Source organism: Heterodontus francisci, chromosome 2, assembly GCF_036365525.1.
Source record: "Heterodontus francisci isolate sHetFra1 chromosome 2, sHetFra1.hap1, whole genome shotgun sequence".
NCBI classification, from domain to species: domain Eukaryota; kingdom Metazoa; phylum Chordata; class Chondrichthyes; order Heterodontiformes; family Heterodontidae; genus Heterodontus; species Heterodontus francisci.
In genome coordinates this window covers 12,899,224-12,915,371 of record NC_090372.1, presented here as the reverse complement: position 1 = coordinate 12,915,371, position 16,148 = coordinate 12,899,224, and the positions used below count along the sequence as shown (strand labels likewise).

Below are 16,148 nucleotides of genomic sequence, written 5' to 3'. Positions count from 1 at the left end.
CATTTTCCTCCAAATCATTTATATATACTACAAAGAGCAAAGGTCCCAGCACTGATCCCCGCAGAACACCACTAGTCACATCCCTCCATTCAGAAAAGCACCCTTCCACTGCTACCCTCTGTCTTCTATGACAGAGCCAGTTCTGTATCCATCTTGCCAGCTCACCTCTGATCCCGTGACTTCATCTTTTGTACCAGTCTGCCATGAGGGACCTTGTCAAAGGCTTTACTGAAGTCCATATCGATAACATCCACTGCCCTTCCTTCATCAATCATCTTTGTCACTTCCTCAAAAATCTCAATCAAATTAGTGAGACACGACCTCCCCTTCACAAAAGCATGCTGCCTCTTGCTAATAAGTTCGTTTGTTTCCAAATGGGAGTAAATCCTGTCCCGAAGAATCCTCTCTAATAGTTTCCCTACCACTGACGTAAGGCTCACCGGCCTATAATTTCCTGGATTATCCTTGCTACCCTTCTTAAACAAAGGAACAACATTGGCTATTCTCCAGTCCTCTGGGACCTCACCTGTAGCCAATGAGGATGCAAATATTTCTGTCCAGGCCCCAGCAATTTCTTCCCTTGCCTCCCTCAGTATTCTGGGGTAGATCCCATCAGGCTCTGGGGATTTATCTACCTTAATGCTTTGCAAGACATCCAACACCACCTCCTTTTTGATAATGAGATGACTGAGACTATCTACACTCCCTTCCCTAGGCTCATCATCCACCAAGTCCTTCTCTTTGGTGAATACTGATGCAAAGTACTCATTTAGTACCTCGCCCATTTCCTCTGGCTCCACACATAGATTCCCTTCTCTGTCCTTGAGTGGGCCAACCCTTTCCCTAGTTACCCTCTTGCTCTTTATATATGTATAAAAAGCCTTGGGATTATCCTTAATACTGTTTGCCAATGACTTTTCATGAACCCTTTTAGCCCTCCTGACTCCTTGCTTAAGTTCCTTCCTACTGTCTTTATATTCCTCAAGGGATTCGTCTGTTCCTAGCCTTCCAGCCCTTACGAATACTTCCTTTTTCTTTTTCACTGGGCTCACAATATCCCGCGTTATCCAAGGTTCCTGAAACTTGCCAAATTTATCCTTCTTCCTCACAGGAACATGCTGGTCCTGGATTCTAATCAACTGACATTTGAAAGACTCCCACATGTCAGATGTTGATTTACCCTCAAACAGCCGCCCCCAATCTAAATTCTTCAGTTCCTGCCTAATATTGTTATAATTAGCCTTCCCCCAATTTAGCACCTTCACCCGAGGACTACTCTTATCCTTATCCACAAGTACCTTAAAACTTATGGAATTATGGTCACTGTTCCCAAAATGCTCCCCTACTGAAACTTACACCACCTGGCTGGGCTCATTCTCCAATACCAGGTCCAGTACGGCCCCATCCCTAGTTGGACTATCTACATATTGTTTCAAGAAGCCCTCCTGGATGCTCCTTACAAATTCTGCCCCATCTAAGCCCCTAGCACTAAGTGAGTCGCAGTCAATATAGGGGAAGTTAAAATCACCCACCACTACAACCCTGTTACCTTTACATCTTTCCAAAATCTGTCTACATATCTGCTCCTCTACCTCCCGCTGGCTGTTGGGAGGCCTGTAGAAAACTCCCAACATCATGACTGCACCCTTCCTATTCCTGAGCTCCACCCATATTGTCTCTTGCACGACCCCTCCGAGGTGTCTTCCCGCAGTACAGCTGCGATATTCTCCTTAACCAGTAATGCAACTCCCCCACCCCTTTTACATCGCCCTCTATCCCGCCTGAAGCTTCTAAATCCTGGAACATTTAGCTGCCAATCCTGTCCTTCCCTCAACCAAGTCTCTGTAATAGCAACAACATCATAGTTCCAAGTACTAATCCAAGCTCTATGTTCATCTGCCTTACCCGTTATACTTCTCACATTGAAACAAATGCACTTCAGACCACCAGTCCCGCTGTGCTCCACAACATCTCCCTGCCTGCTCTTCCTCTTAGTCTTACTGGCCTTATTTACCAGTTCCCCCTCATTTATTTCACTTGCTGTCCTACTGCTCTGGTTCCCACCCCCCTGCCACACTAGTTTAAACCCTCCCGAGTGACGCTAACAAACCTCTCAGCCAGGATATTTGTGCCCCTCCAGTTTAGATGCAACCCGTCCTTCTTGTACAGGTCCCATCTGTCCCTGAAGCGATCCCAATGGTCCAGATATCTGAAACCCTCCCTTCTACACCAGCTGTTCAGCCACGTGTTTAGCTGCACTATCTTCCTATTTCTAGCCTCACTGGCACGTGGCACAGGGAGTAATCCAGAGATTACAACCCTAGAGGTCCTGTCTTTTTCCTGAGCTTTGACGGCTGGATTTCCATAGATTAACAGGTGTTGTGGGAGGGGAGGCGGCTGTGGAACAGTGTCTACATTTGGCTATGACTGCACGTTTCCAAATGTAAAACCTATTTTTATTTATATATATATATATATATAAAATCACTGAGTTTGAAAACCATGTGGAGTGTTACAAAGAGGTGTTACTGCAACATCTCCATTAGGGTAACAGTAACTATGCCATTCAATTCTCTCCCTCAACAAGAACTTGTATTTATACAGCGTCTTTAAGATAGTAAAACATCCCAAGACGCTTCGCAGGCGCATTCGCAAACAAAATTTGACACCAAGCCATAAAAGGCGACATTAGGGCAGGTAAAAAGAGGTAGTAGGTTTTAAGGAGCATCTTAAAGGGCAAGAAGCAGAGGGGTATAAGGAGGGACTTCCTGAGCTTAGGCGCTAAGCATCTGAAGGCACTGCCTCTAATGGTGGAGCGATTAAGATCGGAGATGCAAAAGAGGCCAGAATTGGATGAGCGCAGAGATCTCGGAGGGTTGTCGGGCTGGAGGGGGTTCTGTGCTCTTCCATTAGACACCGCCTCAGGCTGCAGCAGCACAGGTGCCATTCACTCTCCATCTTGCTCAAGTAGCCAGTCTTCACAACTGAGCCTTGACAGAGTGTCTGCAGCTCCTGTGCTCATCTGTTCATGCTTTGCAGCAAGGAAGTTGGGATCACTAGACAGTAATGGGGAGCAGGAATCCTGGCTGATCTTTATTTCCCTCTCGCCAGCCTGGGAGCAGCCTCCTCGCTCTTCCGACTGCGATTTGCCAGCTCTCCAAATATGGAGGATCAAAGCTGGGGCTTTCCGGTTCCATGTGGCAACTCACATCACATAGTGAATGCATTTAACCACGAGAGTCTCTGCAAAGTCGATTTATTTTGGTTTCAGGTTGGTGGAGGAGAGTAAGGTGGGGGGGTGGGCTTTGAAAGTTTGAAACTGAAATGGCTCCTGGCAAGCAACAGAATTCCTTCACATGACGGGCAGAGATCTTTTCCTGCAGACGTTTCAGTGCTAGGATTATGTTAAACTGACACAGAACTAGTCTGATCCTTGAGGCTCATTTTGAATCCTGCTGTGCATTTGGTGTAAATCTCCTGATTCCGATGCAACCCACAGAACAGCAGAAAAAGATCCTTAGAAAGCCCATGAGCCAGGATATGTAGAAATGTTAGATTCAGGCTGAGGAATTAATAGAACTGTGTCTATATACAACATTTTTGGATAGAATTAACTGCTGTGAATCTGGAAATACCATTACAAAGGCAAAATATTGAAGATGCTGGAAATAAAAAAATACTTGAATTTATATAGTACCTTTCATCACCATCAGACGTCCCAAAGCACTTGCAGCTGATGAAGTACTTTTGAAGTGTAGTCACTGTTGCAATGTAGGAAACATGGCAGCCAGTACACACAGCAAGATCCCACAAACAGCAATGTGATATTGACTAGATAATCTGTTTTTGTGATGTTGAGTGAGGGATAAATATTGGCCTGGACAATAGGTTTAACTCCCCTGTTCTTCTTCAGAATAGTGCCATGGGATCTTTTACATCCACCCAAGCGGAGCCTCAGTTTAATGTTTCATCTGCAAGTCGGCACCTCCGACTGTGCAGCACTCCCTCAGTACTGCACGGCAGTGTCAGCCTTGATTGTACTCCAGCCTTGCAGCAGGGTCTGAACCTGGAACCTTGTGACTCAGAGGAGAGAGAGCGCTATCAACTGAGCCATGAGTGACAGTCAGTTTTACTCCTGTAATCACCCAGTATCGAGAGTGGTAACACCAGGAGCTTTAGCTCCTCCCCCCTACACTCCCTGCCGCGAAACAAAGTTGATTGCTTTGTCCCGGGAACATTTTAATTAGTGTTCTGCAGTTTATTTTCTTCAGTGTCTTTGGTGTTGCTTTGAAGAAGCGAACTTTCGGAGTTATTCATCTTGGGCTTTTTTTTTGTACTTGCTTTGTTGGCTGTTTTTGTAGATTGAGCTTCCAAATGAGGGAAGTGTATCTCAGTCTTCAATCTGCCTTCTCCTTTCTGGTTAAAACTGCTTTGTGTGTGTTTCTAAATGATATGTGAGCGTAATCGAAGCGAATGATTGTACACAGAGAATAATTGCTGAGGGAGAAAGATTTTTGTTGGAAAATATTATTTTTAAGTTCCCATTGTAGCTAATTCCACACACTCACTTCCTACAATTTTTTAAGAAGTAAGTATTAATACCTGACCTGTTTTGTCATGGAGACTTATTTTTGGATGGGTATCACAAGGGGTGGATGAAGAATTTGATATATACTCCTATTGATTTAAGCTCCCCAGCAATCGGTGCCCACTGGATTGCGGGGAATTTAACATAGGTACAATTTTTACAAATATTGAAAAGGTTTTTAGACTCCTTCAGATTGGAACTGAAATTCTGGGTTTGAGAGAATACATTTTTAAAGCTTACATTCCCAGATTTAAATTTGTTTTTAGTCCTCGCAGGATCCCTTGCCCTGCGAAAGGAGGAAGTTATGAGAACACGGAGCAGCAGTGGTGGTTGGATGGACAAAGAGGAAGAAAGATGAATTGTAAAATGGAGGGGAAATGCTGAATGAATGATACATGACTGTGTTCCTCAAATCTGCAGTGGCTTCTGGACTTAAAGCCACAGCTTTTAAACAGTCAAGAAATTCTGAGTTCAAAGGTGAAATATAGAATCAGAGAATGATACAGCGCAGGAGGAGGCCATTCAACCCATCGTGCCTGTGCTGGCTCTTTGGTAGAGCTATCCTGTTAATCCCAATGCCCTGCTCTTTCCTCGAAGCCCTGTAAACATTTTTCCCTATGTTAAAGTGATACATTGATCTAAACAATATAGAAAGATGCTTTGAATTAATACATCACCACACAACAAGATCGCTTCACCTGCGTTGTTGTAGAAGTACTTGCATTTATCTGCAATTGGTCACATCCCAGAGGGCTTCATAGACGGTGAACGACTTTCAAAGTCATGGGGCTTGATTTGCAATCTGTGGTCGGGAACCCGATACCCGGATAATTTTCAGGTCCCGACCCCGCACCTCCACTGCTGATGTGTCGCTATTTTTAAATGCCCAAATTGGACAGGAGGTGAGCTCGACGCCCAATTAGAGGCAGCAAATGCCTCCAGGAGGCGGGAGCTGCCTGCCTGGCGCCAGCGGCAGAGGCAAGCGGCAGCCTCGATGGGGCCTCCCGCTGCCTTGTCGAGGGGAGCAGGCAGCTCCTCAGAGGGCTCAGCACCAAATTGTAAATGGAACGGAGAGGAAACAGTTAAAACAAAGGTACAGTTAAAACAAAGGTACTGCGCATGTCCCCGTGCAGGATACCAGGGCTCCTGATAATTTTAAACATTAAAAAAAAAACACTTTCCCTATGCTCCACAGCAAACCTGGCAGCCGTGTACTAACGTGCACCAGACTGATCAGGTTCACCAGAATCCCCTCCCACAATCACAGTGCCGACTTCCCCGGCCTGTTAACAAGCTCCTAAAGGAGTTTGATGGGGCCCTTAATTAGAGGCGAGCGATATTCCCATTCCTTTTCCCCCTGCTCTGACATTGTAAATCGCAGACTGCGCTGGTGGCATTGGGTTCTGGAGACCACCTGCAGGACCACCATCTTCAAATTGAGACCCCCACGGCCCTATCATGGTTATGTAAGTGAGCCCTTACGCACACAGCAAGCTCCCACGAGCAGCAATGAGGTGAATGAGCATTTAGTTGATTATTGGTGGCGCTGGTTGAGGGGTTCATGCCGGGCAGGATATCGGAGAAGCCCCCTGCTTTTCACATGGCACCATGTGCTCTCTAATGTCTACCTGGATGACTGGAACTGGTGTCCTGTATTCCCAACAGTACAGCTTTTCCTTATCACCACACCAGAATGCCAGCCTACATTATGTGCTCGACTCCCGGAATGGGACTTGAACATAGAACCTGGAACGACTGTTACCACCTAAGTCGGCTATTGTGTAGAGTTTGCATTGCTGATGATTTCTGAAATGAGTATTTTTCACCCATTGGCTTCTGTGGTCAGCTAGACCTAGTAACAGGTAAATATGTGAAAGGGAAAGAATTACAGGGCTCCGGGGAAAGAGGAGGCGAGTGTGTTTGATTGGATAGTGCTACCAAAGAGCCAGCACAGGCACAACTGGCCGAGTGGCCTCATTCTGTGCTGTGTCATTTTATAATTCCATGATAATTGCATTTACAAGCTTCTGCATTGTAGGGAAAGCAATGCTGTAAAAGAAACATGCAATCACGTGTGCACAGGTCCTAGTGCTTCTCAACAAAATAAGTAACCTTTCAGAGGAAAGCAGCACCTGTGACACAAGACAATGTGGGTCTCCAGAGGCCTGACCCTTCGAACCCTGATGATGATGGGATATCAGCTGTTTGCATTCGCCAGTTTAGAATTGTTTGTGTTTGGCCCATGCATTAGCTTTTGCAGTGGAGCTCACCCTCCGCCTTGTGTTTCACACGCGCACACCCACGCAACAGAAGGACACAAAAAAAGCACGTTTGCTTTCTGAATGGACTCCTCTGGTGTTAAATCCCCTGGTGAGCCCTCAACCTATTGGCTAACGGGGCAAGTTGACAAGTGGGCAAGCTCGAGTTGTTGGGCCAGGACAACAAAAGGCTTCGCGCTGACGCCTCCTGTTGCCGAATAGCCACCTGTTGTCCAGCATGGAAAGAATTGCCACTTGGGGTGAGGTACCAAAGGGGACCCGAGCAAGGAGCCAGCATCTTCGAAGAGAAGAGGGAAGAATAATGGGGGAATTAGTGGGGAGGGGTGTCAAATGGCATCTGCTTCCCTGATTGACTCCACAGTCTCCAGGTCCTGCAGCGAGATGTAATGGAGTTGGAATTGGTTCTTCAATTCTGCTTTGCCACGCCTCCCCTCATGTTCGGATTGTGCGTTCATTACACCTTGGCCTGTGATCACTTAATAGTATAATCCCATTTAATTGGAGTGCTCTCCAGTGTGTTTGAGCTAAAGGTTTTGCCTCTGAGCCAGACAGATCAGGAAGGTCCCAGGTTTAAGCCCTGATCTGTGCTGAGTTGGCTGTCCTCAGCCTGGGTGGGGATTGGTGTGGGCAAGGCGGGAGGAGTTGTAGAAGGGCTACTCCAGTTGGGTATAGTGGCCCTAACAGAGGGATGAGAAATCTAAGCCAAGGATGCTGTTCCTGTTTGCCACCCAGAGTGATAGCCTGCTGAAAAAGTTTACGTGTGGATGCTGGTGAGAGCAGCCACTGTGGTGCCCCCCCACGTGGTGGAACAGCCTGTTCACATTGGAGTGAGGTACCAATAGTCGATGCCAGTGCAGCAATCTGGAATCGCACATTGGAGTAAGCAGGCCGCTCAAAACTCCCATCAGTTCGTCGGGAGAAGTTTGTAGGTTGTCCAATACAATGGAAATTTAAAGGGAACCCTGGCCAGCCCGTTACAACAGTGACTACATTTCAAAAGTCTTTCATTTGCTCTTGAGCATTTTGGGAGGTCTGTTTAAAAAAAATCTTCCATGGGATGTGGGCAATGCTGGTAAGACTAACATTTGTTGCCCTTCCCTAATTGCCCTTGAACTGAGTGGCTTGCTAGGCCATTTCAGAGGGCAATTAAGAGTCACATTTGCTGTGGATCTGGAGTCACATGTAGGCCAGACCAGGTAAGGACAGAAGATTTCCTTCCCTAAAGGACATTAGTGAACTAGATGGGTTTTTACAACAATTAATGGTTTCATGGCACCATTACTGAGACTATCTTTCAATTCCAGATTTTTATTAATTAATTGAATTTAAATTCCACCAGCGGCTGTACTGGGATTTGAGCTCGTATCCCCAAGGGATTAGCTTGGATCATTAGTTTAGTGACAGTACCACAACACCACCTCTTATTGAGGTTCTGGACAGTGCTATACAAATGCCTGTCTTTATTATTGTTTGCTCTGCTGTTAGACGGTGACGTTGGAGGTTCTGTAACCTGTGCCATCATCGATTCTTTAGTTCTGATGACTAATGAAAGCAACATAGTTACTACAAGATTTACTATAAATTAAAGACAAATTAGTCTTGTCTTTCTCTAATTGTGAAGATTGGATGGAAACTATTCCATGTTAATCTCCCTGGCAAGTCTCCAATCTCAGTCACATCATTTCATCAGGTTGTTGACTAGTGATTGCCCTGCATGGTGTGTTTATGGATCCTAATAGGATGTCAAGGGTATCTACAGTGCTAAGTGAATACCAGGCTGTACCCCATAGGTGAAGGGAATGGAGTCGATAGGTGAACAAGCCTCATTCGTGCCATTGTTACCTCCAGACGTGACAATTCCAACTCACTCCTGGCTGGTCTCCCACATTCTACCCTCTGTAAATTTAAGGTCATCCAAAAGTCTGCTGCCCGTGTCTTAACTCACACTAAGTCCCGTTCACTCATCAACCCTGTGCTTGCTGATCTACATTGGCTCCCAGTCAAGCAACACCCTGATTTTAAAATTCTTGTCCCTTGTTTCCAAATCCCTCCGTGGCATTGCTCCCTCCCTACCTATGTAATCTCCTCCAGCCCCACCACCCACTGAGATATCTGCCCTCATCTAATTCTGGCCTCTTGTGCGTCCCTGATTTTAATTGCTGCATCATTGGTGGCCGTGCCTTCAGTTGCCTAGGCCCCAAGCTCTGGAATTCCCTACCTAAACCTCTCCACCTCGCTTTCCTCCTTTAAGACACTCCTTAAAACCTACCTCTTTGACCAAGCTTTTGATCATCGGACATAATAACTCCTTTTGTGGCTGGGTGCCACACTCTTCATTTTATAATGCTCCTGTGAAGCACCTTGGGACATTTTATTATGTTAAAGGTGCTATATAAAGGTAAATTTCTGTGATAATGTTTATGTGCCCAGTTGAAGAGTCGTCAGTAGTTAGAAGATGGTGAGCAGGTGACTTGGTAGCTCTTCCAGCTGTGGGTTAATCTGTCAGACAATGAGGGAGAAGAACCTGATGCGGACAACATATAATAGATCAAAAAAATGCAGAAATAGATGAATAAGTGTTGTCTTTATCCTTCAAACTTGTAGCTCTCTCACCCGTACGGAGTGGTGTGTTGCAGTTTCTCCAAGCTGGCCTCATCAGTGTTAATTACCGTAGTCTGCCTGACAGTTAATTGGTACATCTTTGTCACATCCCTAAGCTGATAAGCCTCGTCTATCTGCTTTTTCAAGCCTCTTTGCCACGAAGCACCTAATACTGCCTGCCCTCTGACGCAATGACTATTTCCTCTCTCTTGATGAATTTACCAGCATCTCCTTGTGAGACATTGCATTTCACACAGAAACTTGAATCACCATTGCAAAATGTTCAAAAAAAACCCTCACAACAATATGACCTGTTAATTCTTACACAATGGTTGGCGATGATATTGCTTGTCCTATCTTGTGTAGTGTATCTCCCTAGGCCTGAAATACATCCACCAGCAATATATTCCGATATGCAAGACCAACTTTAGAAATTAATTAAAAAGAAATCAAAACATATCTTTGGACTCTTTTACAAAGCGTCCCCTACAATAACTGTAATTTGTTTTAATACATTAAAGAAATAATATGACTCTATGCAAACAGTTTCCAAGGAAACCTGATTTCTGCTTGCATTAGTTTTCTTCTTCATAAAGCAAAAATATGAGGCCATTTGGCCCTTTGTGCCTGTGTTGGCTCTTTGGAGCTATTCATTTAGTCCCTGCTGTTTTCTTATAGCCTGTAAGTTTTGTTCCCTTCAATTATTCATGAAAAAACAAGAGAAAAAAACAAATAAATAAAAAAGCAAAACAACTAATAAATCCAATAATGAATCCAGGAGAGGCATCTTTACCCAGGGAGTGGTTAGAATGTGGAACTCACTACCACATGGAGTAGTTGAGGGGAATAGCACTGATGGATTTAAGGGGAAGTTAGATAAACAGTTAAGGGAGAGAGACATAGAGGGATATGCTAAAGGAGTTTGGCGAAGAGGGGTGGGAGGAGACTCGTGGAGCATAGATACTAGCCTGGACCTGTTGGGCCGAATGGCCTGTTTCTGTGCTGTAAATACATCATAACTGTAAAATGCTTTTTCCTCCCATTTCCTCTCCCCTGTTCCTCAAGATGTTGGTGCTTCCTGGGATACGGATCTGTTGTTTTGATTTTTGCTATTATGATTCTTGCTGTTTGGAATCTGCATCCTGAGCTCATAAGGATGCATGGATATTGTGGCTGTGAATAAGTTTGCATAATCTTTGATTGAAAGATGTACATTGTGCTCGATCCATCAGTTGTCAGAATGAAAAACAATGGCTTGCTATTGTGCATGCACACACACACACACACACCCACACACCCACACACCCACACACACACACCCACACACACACACACCCACACACACACACACCCACACACACCCACACACACCCCCCCCACACACACACACACACACACACACCCACACACACACACACACACCCACACACACACATACACACACACACACACCCACACCCACACCCACACACACCCACACCCACACCCACACACCCACACACACACACACACACACACACACACACACACACACCCCCCCACACACACCCACACACACAGAGCTCGGTGTCTAACTCCAGGCTAGGATTGCGGCACAGCGATTTGAACTTCCGGGCCTCATTAACACGCCACTTGGCAACTTCCCGACCAAACAGTTTGGGAAATGTTTCCCCGCCTTTTAAAATCCAGGCTGCCATCCCTGCCACAAGGTGTTCCAGGAGGGGAAGGAGGAAGCCTAGTGGCAGGCTTAGGCCCGTATTTCCTCATAGAGCCCGAATGACCACTCCTGCCCCTTAGGAAAACTCCAAAATAAATTTTAAACTTTCCTTGCTGGGGCTCCACTGGCCTCGCCTCCCGTTCCCGGCAGTTTTGGCTGGTGGGTCTGTGCGGTAGGCATCACTTCTCCCCCTGCTCTGGCCTCAAGCTAAGATAGCAGCCGTCATTGGAGTATCCCTCCAGCTTCAGGCGAGTGGCCTTACTGCCTGCAGTTTAATAGCAGTCAGCCAGATTGGGGAGTGGGTAAATCCCCTGCTCCATAACAACTGCGTCCTCCCCTCCTGCCTTGTTCCCTCCAATGAGTGAGAACTACTGTTGTCCATTAAAGGAAAGACGATATCCCGGCCAATCTTTAACCAAAGTCGAAGGCATGCACATTCTAGAAGGAGCCACTTGGTGATTACAAACAGGAGCATCTGGCAGGTTTGCACTCTCGGCTTCCAAGCTCACAGTGGCTGAGTCTAATTGTTGTGCGTCCAGGATAAAATTGACTGACTCAGCAGGGTCTGGGGATCAAATCCTGGAGGTGATCTGTTTGAGATTTTCAGGATTTTGAAAGGACTTGATAGGGTAGATAGTAAGCAGCATTTGCCGCTGTTGGCGCAGTCTAGGACAAAGGGGGCATAATCCTTAAAATCACAGCCAGGCCATTCAGGAGAGAAGTTAGGAAGTACTAGTAATAATAATTGGTCATTAGTGTGCAGAAAAGGTCAGTGATCCGTTTCAAAGATGTATACTTGGGCCAATATGTGTCCACAGACTTGCAACACTTATACATCCTCAAACTTGGAAAAGCAAGCACCTTTTAGTCAACAGATGCTGCACCATTATGGAATGTAGATTGAGGTTTCGGTTGCACTCAGTAACAACTTGCATTTATACAGCGCTTCACAGGAGTGATTATCAAACAAAATATGATGCCGAGTCACATAAGGAGGTATTAGGTCAGGTGATCAAAAGCTTGATCGCAGAGGTAGGTTTTAAGGAGCCACGTAAAGGAGGAGAGGGAGGGATACTGAGAGGTTTAGAGGGAGAATTCCGGAGCTAAGGGCCCAGGCCGCTGAAGGAAGGCATGGATACCAATCGTGGAGCGATTCAAACAGGCCGCGCAACAGGTCAGAATTAGAGGAGCGCAGAGGTCTCACGGTTGTCGGGCTGGAGGAGGTCATAGAGATCTGGAGAAGCATGGCCATGGAGCAATTTAAAACTAACGATGAGAATTTTAAAAACTTGAGTAAAGGAATCATCTTGTTATACAAAGGTGTCAAAAAATTGTGAAAACTTGGTCAACGCTCCTGAGAATTACCTTGGCACATTTTGTTGTGAAATATCTCGAAAGCTATCTGTAATACTTGTTCCACCATGTGTATCATTAGTATGTCGTGCATCCACAGATCTTTGAATGACAACTGAGCTGTTCAGGCTATTTGCCTGAAAAAAGTATGATGGTACCCACCACAAAAAGATCTTTCCTGCAAAACCTGGGCCCTCAGCCCTGTCTCTCTTCGTTCCCCATTCCCCCAAATGTTCCCATTTTGAGGTCCAGAAAATCCGTGTGCTGTTTTAATGCCAGGCGCAGAGCTGCACCACAGTTTAGGTCCTTCCAAACTTGGATTGTGTCAGGAGGGAGCATTTTAAGTTGTGTCACAGTAAAGTGAGGTACTGCTGGTTGCAGCGGTGGGAACAATTTGAGGCGATGAATTGGGAAAATGAGATGACACTTGAAGCATTTTTGCACAGGTGAAATTTTTCGGAGTGCACGTTGACACCAGTATAGTAAAATAGGTACACAAACAACAGGGATTACTGCTCCGAGACGCTAAGCCCATCATTTTCCCCTAAAGCTGAGTGGAGTAACTGTGCAGAGGAACTGGAGGCTTCCTGCTTTTCAGAATTCCACAAAATCTGGAACTTGACTCTGGTTTAATCTTTGCATTCACCCTTGGGGCCGAAATGCTTTAGCCAACCCTGCAAAAGTGTTAAAAGGGCCTGTAACATCGAGTGTGTCATTTGTGGCAGGCACATAGAGGATTAGGACTTTGTACTAATGCTGCTTACTGGGTTGTGTAGCTCTTGTCGGACGTGGAAAGAAATGAACTGAATGTGAAGATGTTGATGCCTGTTACTCTACTTGCCTTGTGTTCTTCTGGAGGTGAGGTTCTTCTGGTCTTTAGCCTGAGCTGTTGGCCATTCACAAACAGCATCTCGATATCAATAAGTTAGAGTACATGGACCATCTGCCAATCATAGATCAATTCAGTCTCCTTGACCTTTCCTCCATGCCCCCAATCAGCCCCCCAAAAAACAAGAAATGGTCCACTAAATGTTGGCATTGCCGTGTGTTAGTGGAATCTTTATCTGCATGACTATATTGGCTATGTCATTTGAATTGTGAGCAGAATATGAAGTTGGTCAGTCAGCCAATTGTGAGTATAGAAAAACTTTGTACATTTACCTGTGTTGGATTTTTTTTTTGAAGTGCAAGAGTTTTGGAACAGGATTTGTGTGTTGAATTTTCAAGTAGTTTTTTTTTTTCAGATGCCCATGCAGGATATCCTCACTGAATGAACTGCAGACATGAGCAGCATGCTTGATGCAGGTTCATATCCTGCACAGTTCAGGGGTCACGCCGCCAAACTCGGTGACCTTGTGTGCAAACTGCTATTCCAAAAAAAAAGTTATACTGTATTGGTAATGAGCAGAGTACGAAGGAGGAATAATACCTCATTTGGTTCAAACTACAGCATGCTACAAATGGATTCTTAAAGGAGACAGTGGTCACTTTAATTAATAGCTGCGGATTTTGCCTGTGACGTCGTGTGCTACATAAGCAGTAATCCTGGGCTATGCAATTGCGAAAAATAGGAACCTCGCCTTTTGAACTAGCTGCACATGTCTGCAGCATGAATTTCCAGAAAGCTGTACTGCTGAACATGTTAAAGTTGGATGACAGAAAGCCTCTGCAATGGCCCAACAGGAGATAGGGGTAGGACTGGTTCTACTGGTTCGTGTGTTTCTTCTCGGCCTCTTTACACAGAATGCTTTTATATTTGCTGAGCGATCCCAGGAAAGGGACATCAAGCCTGTAAACCCACACCTTCTGTGTGCCCGTTCTCCTGCTGATTTTTGCCTGCTGTCCCTGCCTCATTTGTAGAAGGCATATAGAGACACAGCTCCCATTGCTACAAGGGAGGGAAGTTACCTGCATATTTTCACTTGGTAAAGAAAGATCCAACAGCCGCTATGCTGAGTCCCAGAAAAGGTGGGTTACAGTTGCCATCACAATGTCAAAGGTCAGGTCCTTTCTCTATTTGCAGTGTCAGCTGCACATTTCTTTACTGCGCAGGCCCAAGGACTGCTGATAGTTGGATAGCAAGCTTGAAGGAAAACTGAGGATGTGGTTTGGTCTTGTGAACTGCCAGTGAGAGCCCAGCACCCAACGACTGGAGCCTAAAACACACAAAGCGCAAGCATTTTCAGAATTGTATTTATTTTTTACGGAAGTACGGTCCTTCATAACCACCGATACAGAATACTGTTCTGTAAAGTTAACTAATCCAAATTCCATTCCGTTGTGCATTTTAATCTCTCACTAGCATCCTCAAAGTAAATTCAATTCTTTTTCAAAAGGAACTAAACCATCAGAGGTAAACCTCCTCCTATTACAAAGCTGCAACTCACGTCTTGGTTGCTGCTCCTGTATTCTCACCTATTCACAGCATAGCGAGTTGCCATGACAACCCTTCGCCTGCTTGCAGGTAAGTCGGGCTAAGCTCCTACTTCCTCTGTACCATTCTTATACCTGTAATGTAAACAAGGCCGTACGAAGGCTGGGATTCGGCTATTACATTGTTTAGCCATAATAGTGGGCAGGAACAGGGGAGAAGGCGATCCTGGTAAACTAGGCAGTACAATAAGGGAGCACAAAATTGATTAACCAAATGAACATGAATCATCTGAGAGTACAGTAGTTCAAATAGAAAGGTCATTCATATAATTGAAAGAACCCGCGTTCAGGGACGCTGGTGGCATAGCTGCAGTCAGCAGCCATTCAAAAGAGGAAGGCCCTGGAATCTGCTCCTAACTCCTGAGTTAGCACTTCTCGGCCCAGGCACAGGGTGGGATGCTACCACTGGCGTCCCTGACTTAGGAAGGGAAAGCCGTCTCGGAATCCCGCTTCACTGGACGTGCATGGAGTGAGGAAGCTCTCGCAGTTAGCTCTGATTGTGAGTTACTGTAAGAGCATTGGTGCCCAGAGAATGAAATCACCATAAATTAAAGTCGTAAAGGAGGAGGAGAGAATTGGTGAGTTTTGGGGGGGAATGGAACGACAAAACCAGTGAAGTTTAGTTGTTTTTTTAAAATATATTTATCATTTGAAAGCAACAGGCACAAAACACAGGTGCTCTCTGATTAGTGCAACAACCCAAGGAAATGGATCTTTCAGATCACCAGTCTTCTTAAACCCCTCTCCCCTGTCTCCTCCACTCTCCTCCAACAATAGGTACGAGGAGCTCGTGGACTTCTTCGTCACTAAGGTCAAGACCATCTGATCAGCTGCCTCTGCTGTGCCCCTCCCTTCCACTAGCCCACCGGGCCAAACTTCCTTTAAAACTCCCCCCTGCCCTAGCCCTGAACTCTCATCTCTCTCTAGTTTCTCTCCTGTCTCCCCTCATACCTTCTCCACCTCCTGCTCCCTCATTGCCACTAAGCTGCTGACCACCCAAAGTTCCCTCCAGGTCCTCATGTTAGCCAATATTGTTTGCAGTTCTCTCTCTCCAGGTGTTGTCCCTCTCTCCTTTAAATCTGCCATCATCACCCCTCTCCTCAAAAAAAAACCTCTGACCCTTCTGTTCTTGCCAGCTACTGCCACATCTCCAACCTCCCTTTCCTCTCCAAAGTCC

At 45.6% G+C, this 16,148-nt stretch overlaps 1 protein-coding gene across 9 annotated transcripts in view; it reads left to right on the top strand.

The window, feature by feature from the left end:
• rreb1a (ras responsive element binding protein 1a) overlaps positions 1 to 16,148 on the top strand; it is a 262,748-nt gene that overhangs the window by 97,663 nt on the left and 148,937 nt on the right. The window contains exon 1 of one of the 9 annotated variants that reach the window (XM_068054450.1): positions 14,132 to 14,230. The exons of 7 other annotated variants lie outside the window; for them this stretch is intronic. In XM_068054450.1, the coding sequence (XP_067910551.1) occupies positions 14,191 to 14,230 (40 nt within the window). In that variant the 5' untranslated portion in view covers positions 14,132 to 14,190. Of the gene's footprint in view, positions 1 to 14,131; positions 14,231 to 14,907; positions 15,003 to 16,148 lie in introns of those variants that run through there. One more of the 9 variants, XM_068054451.1, reaches the window with a different exon arrangement.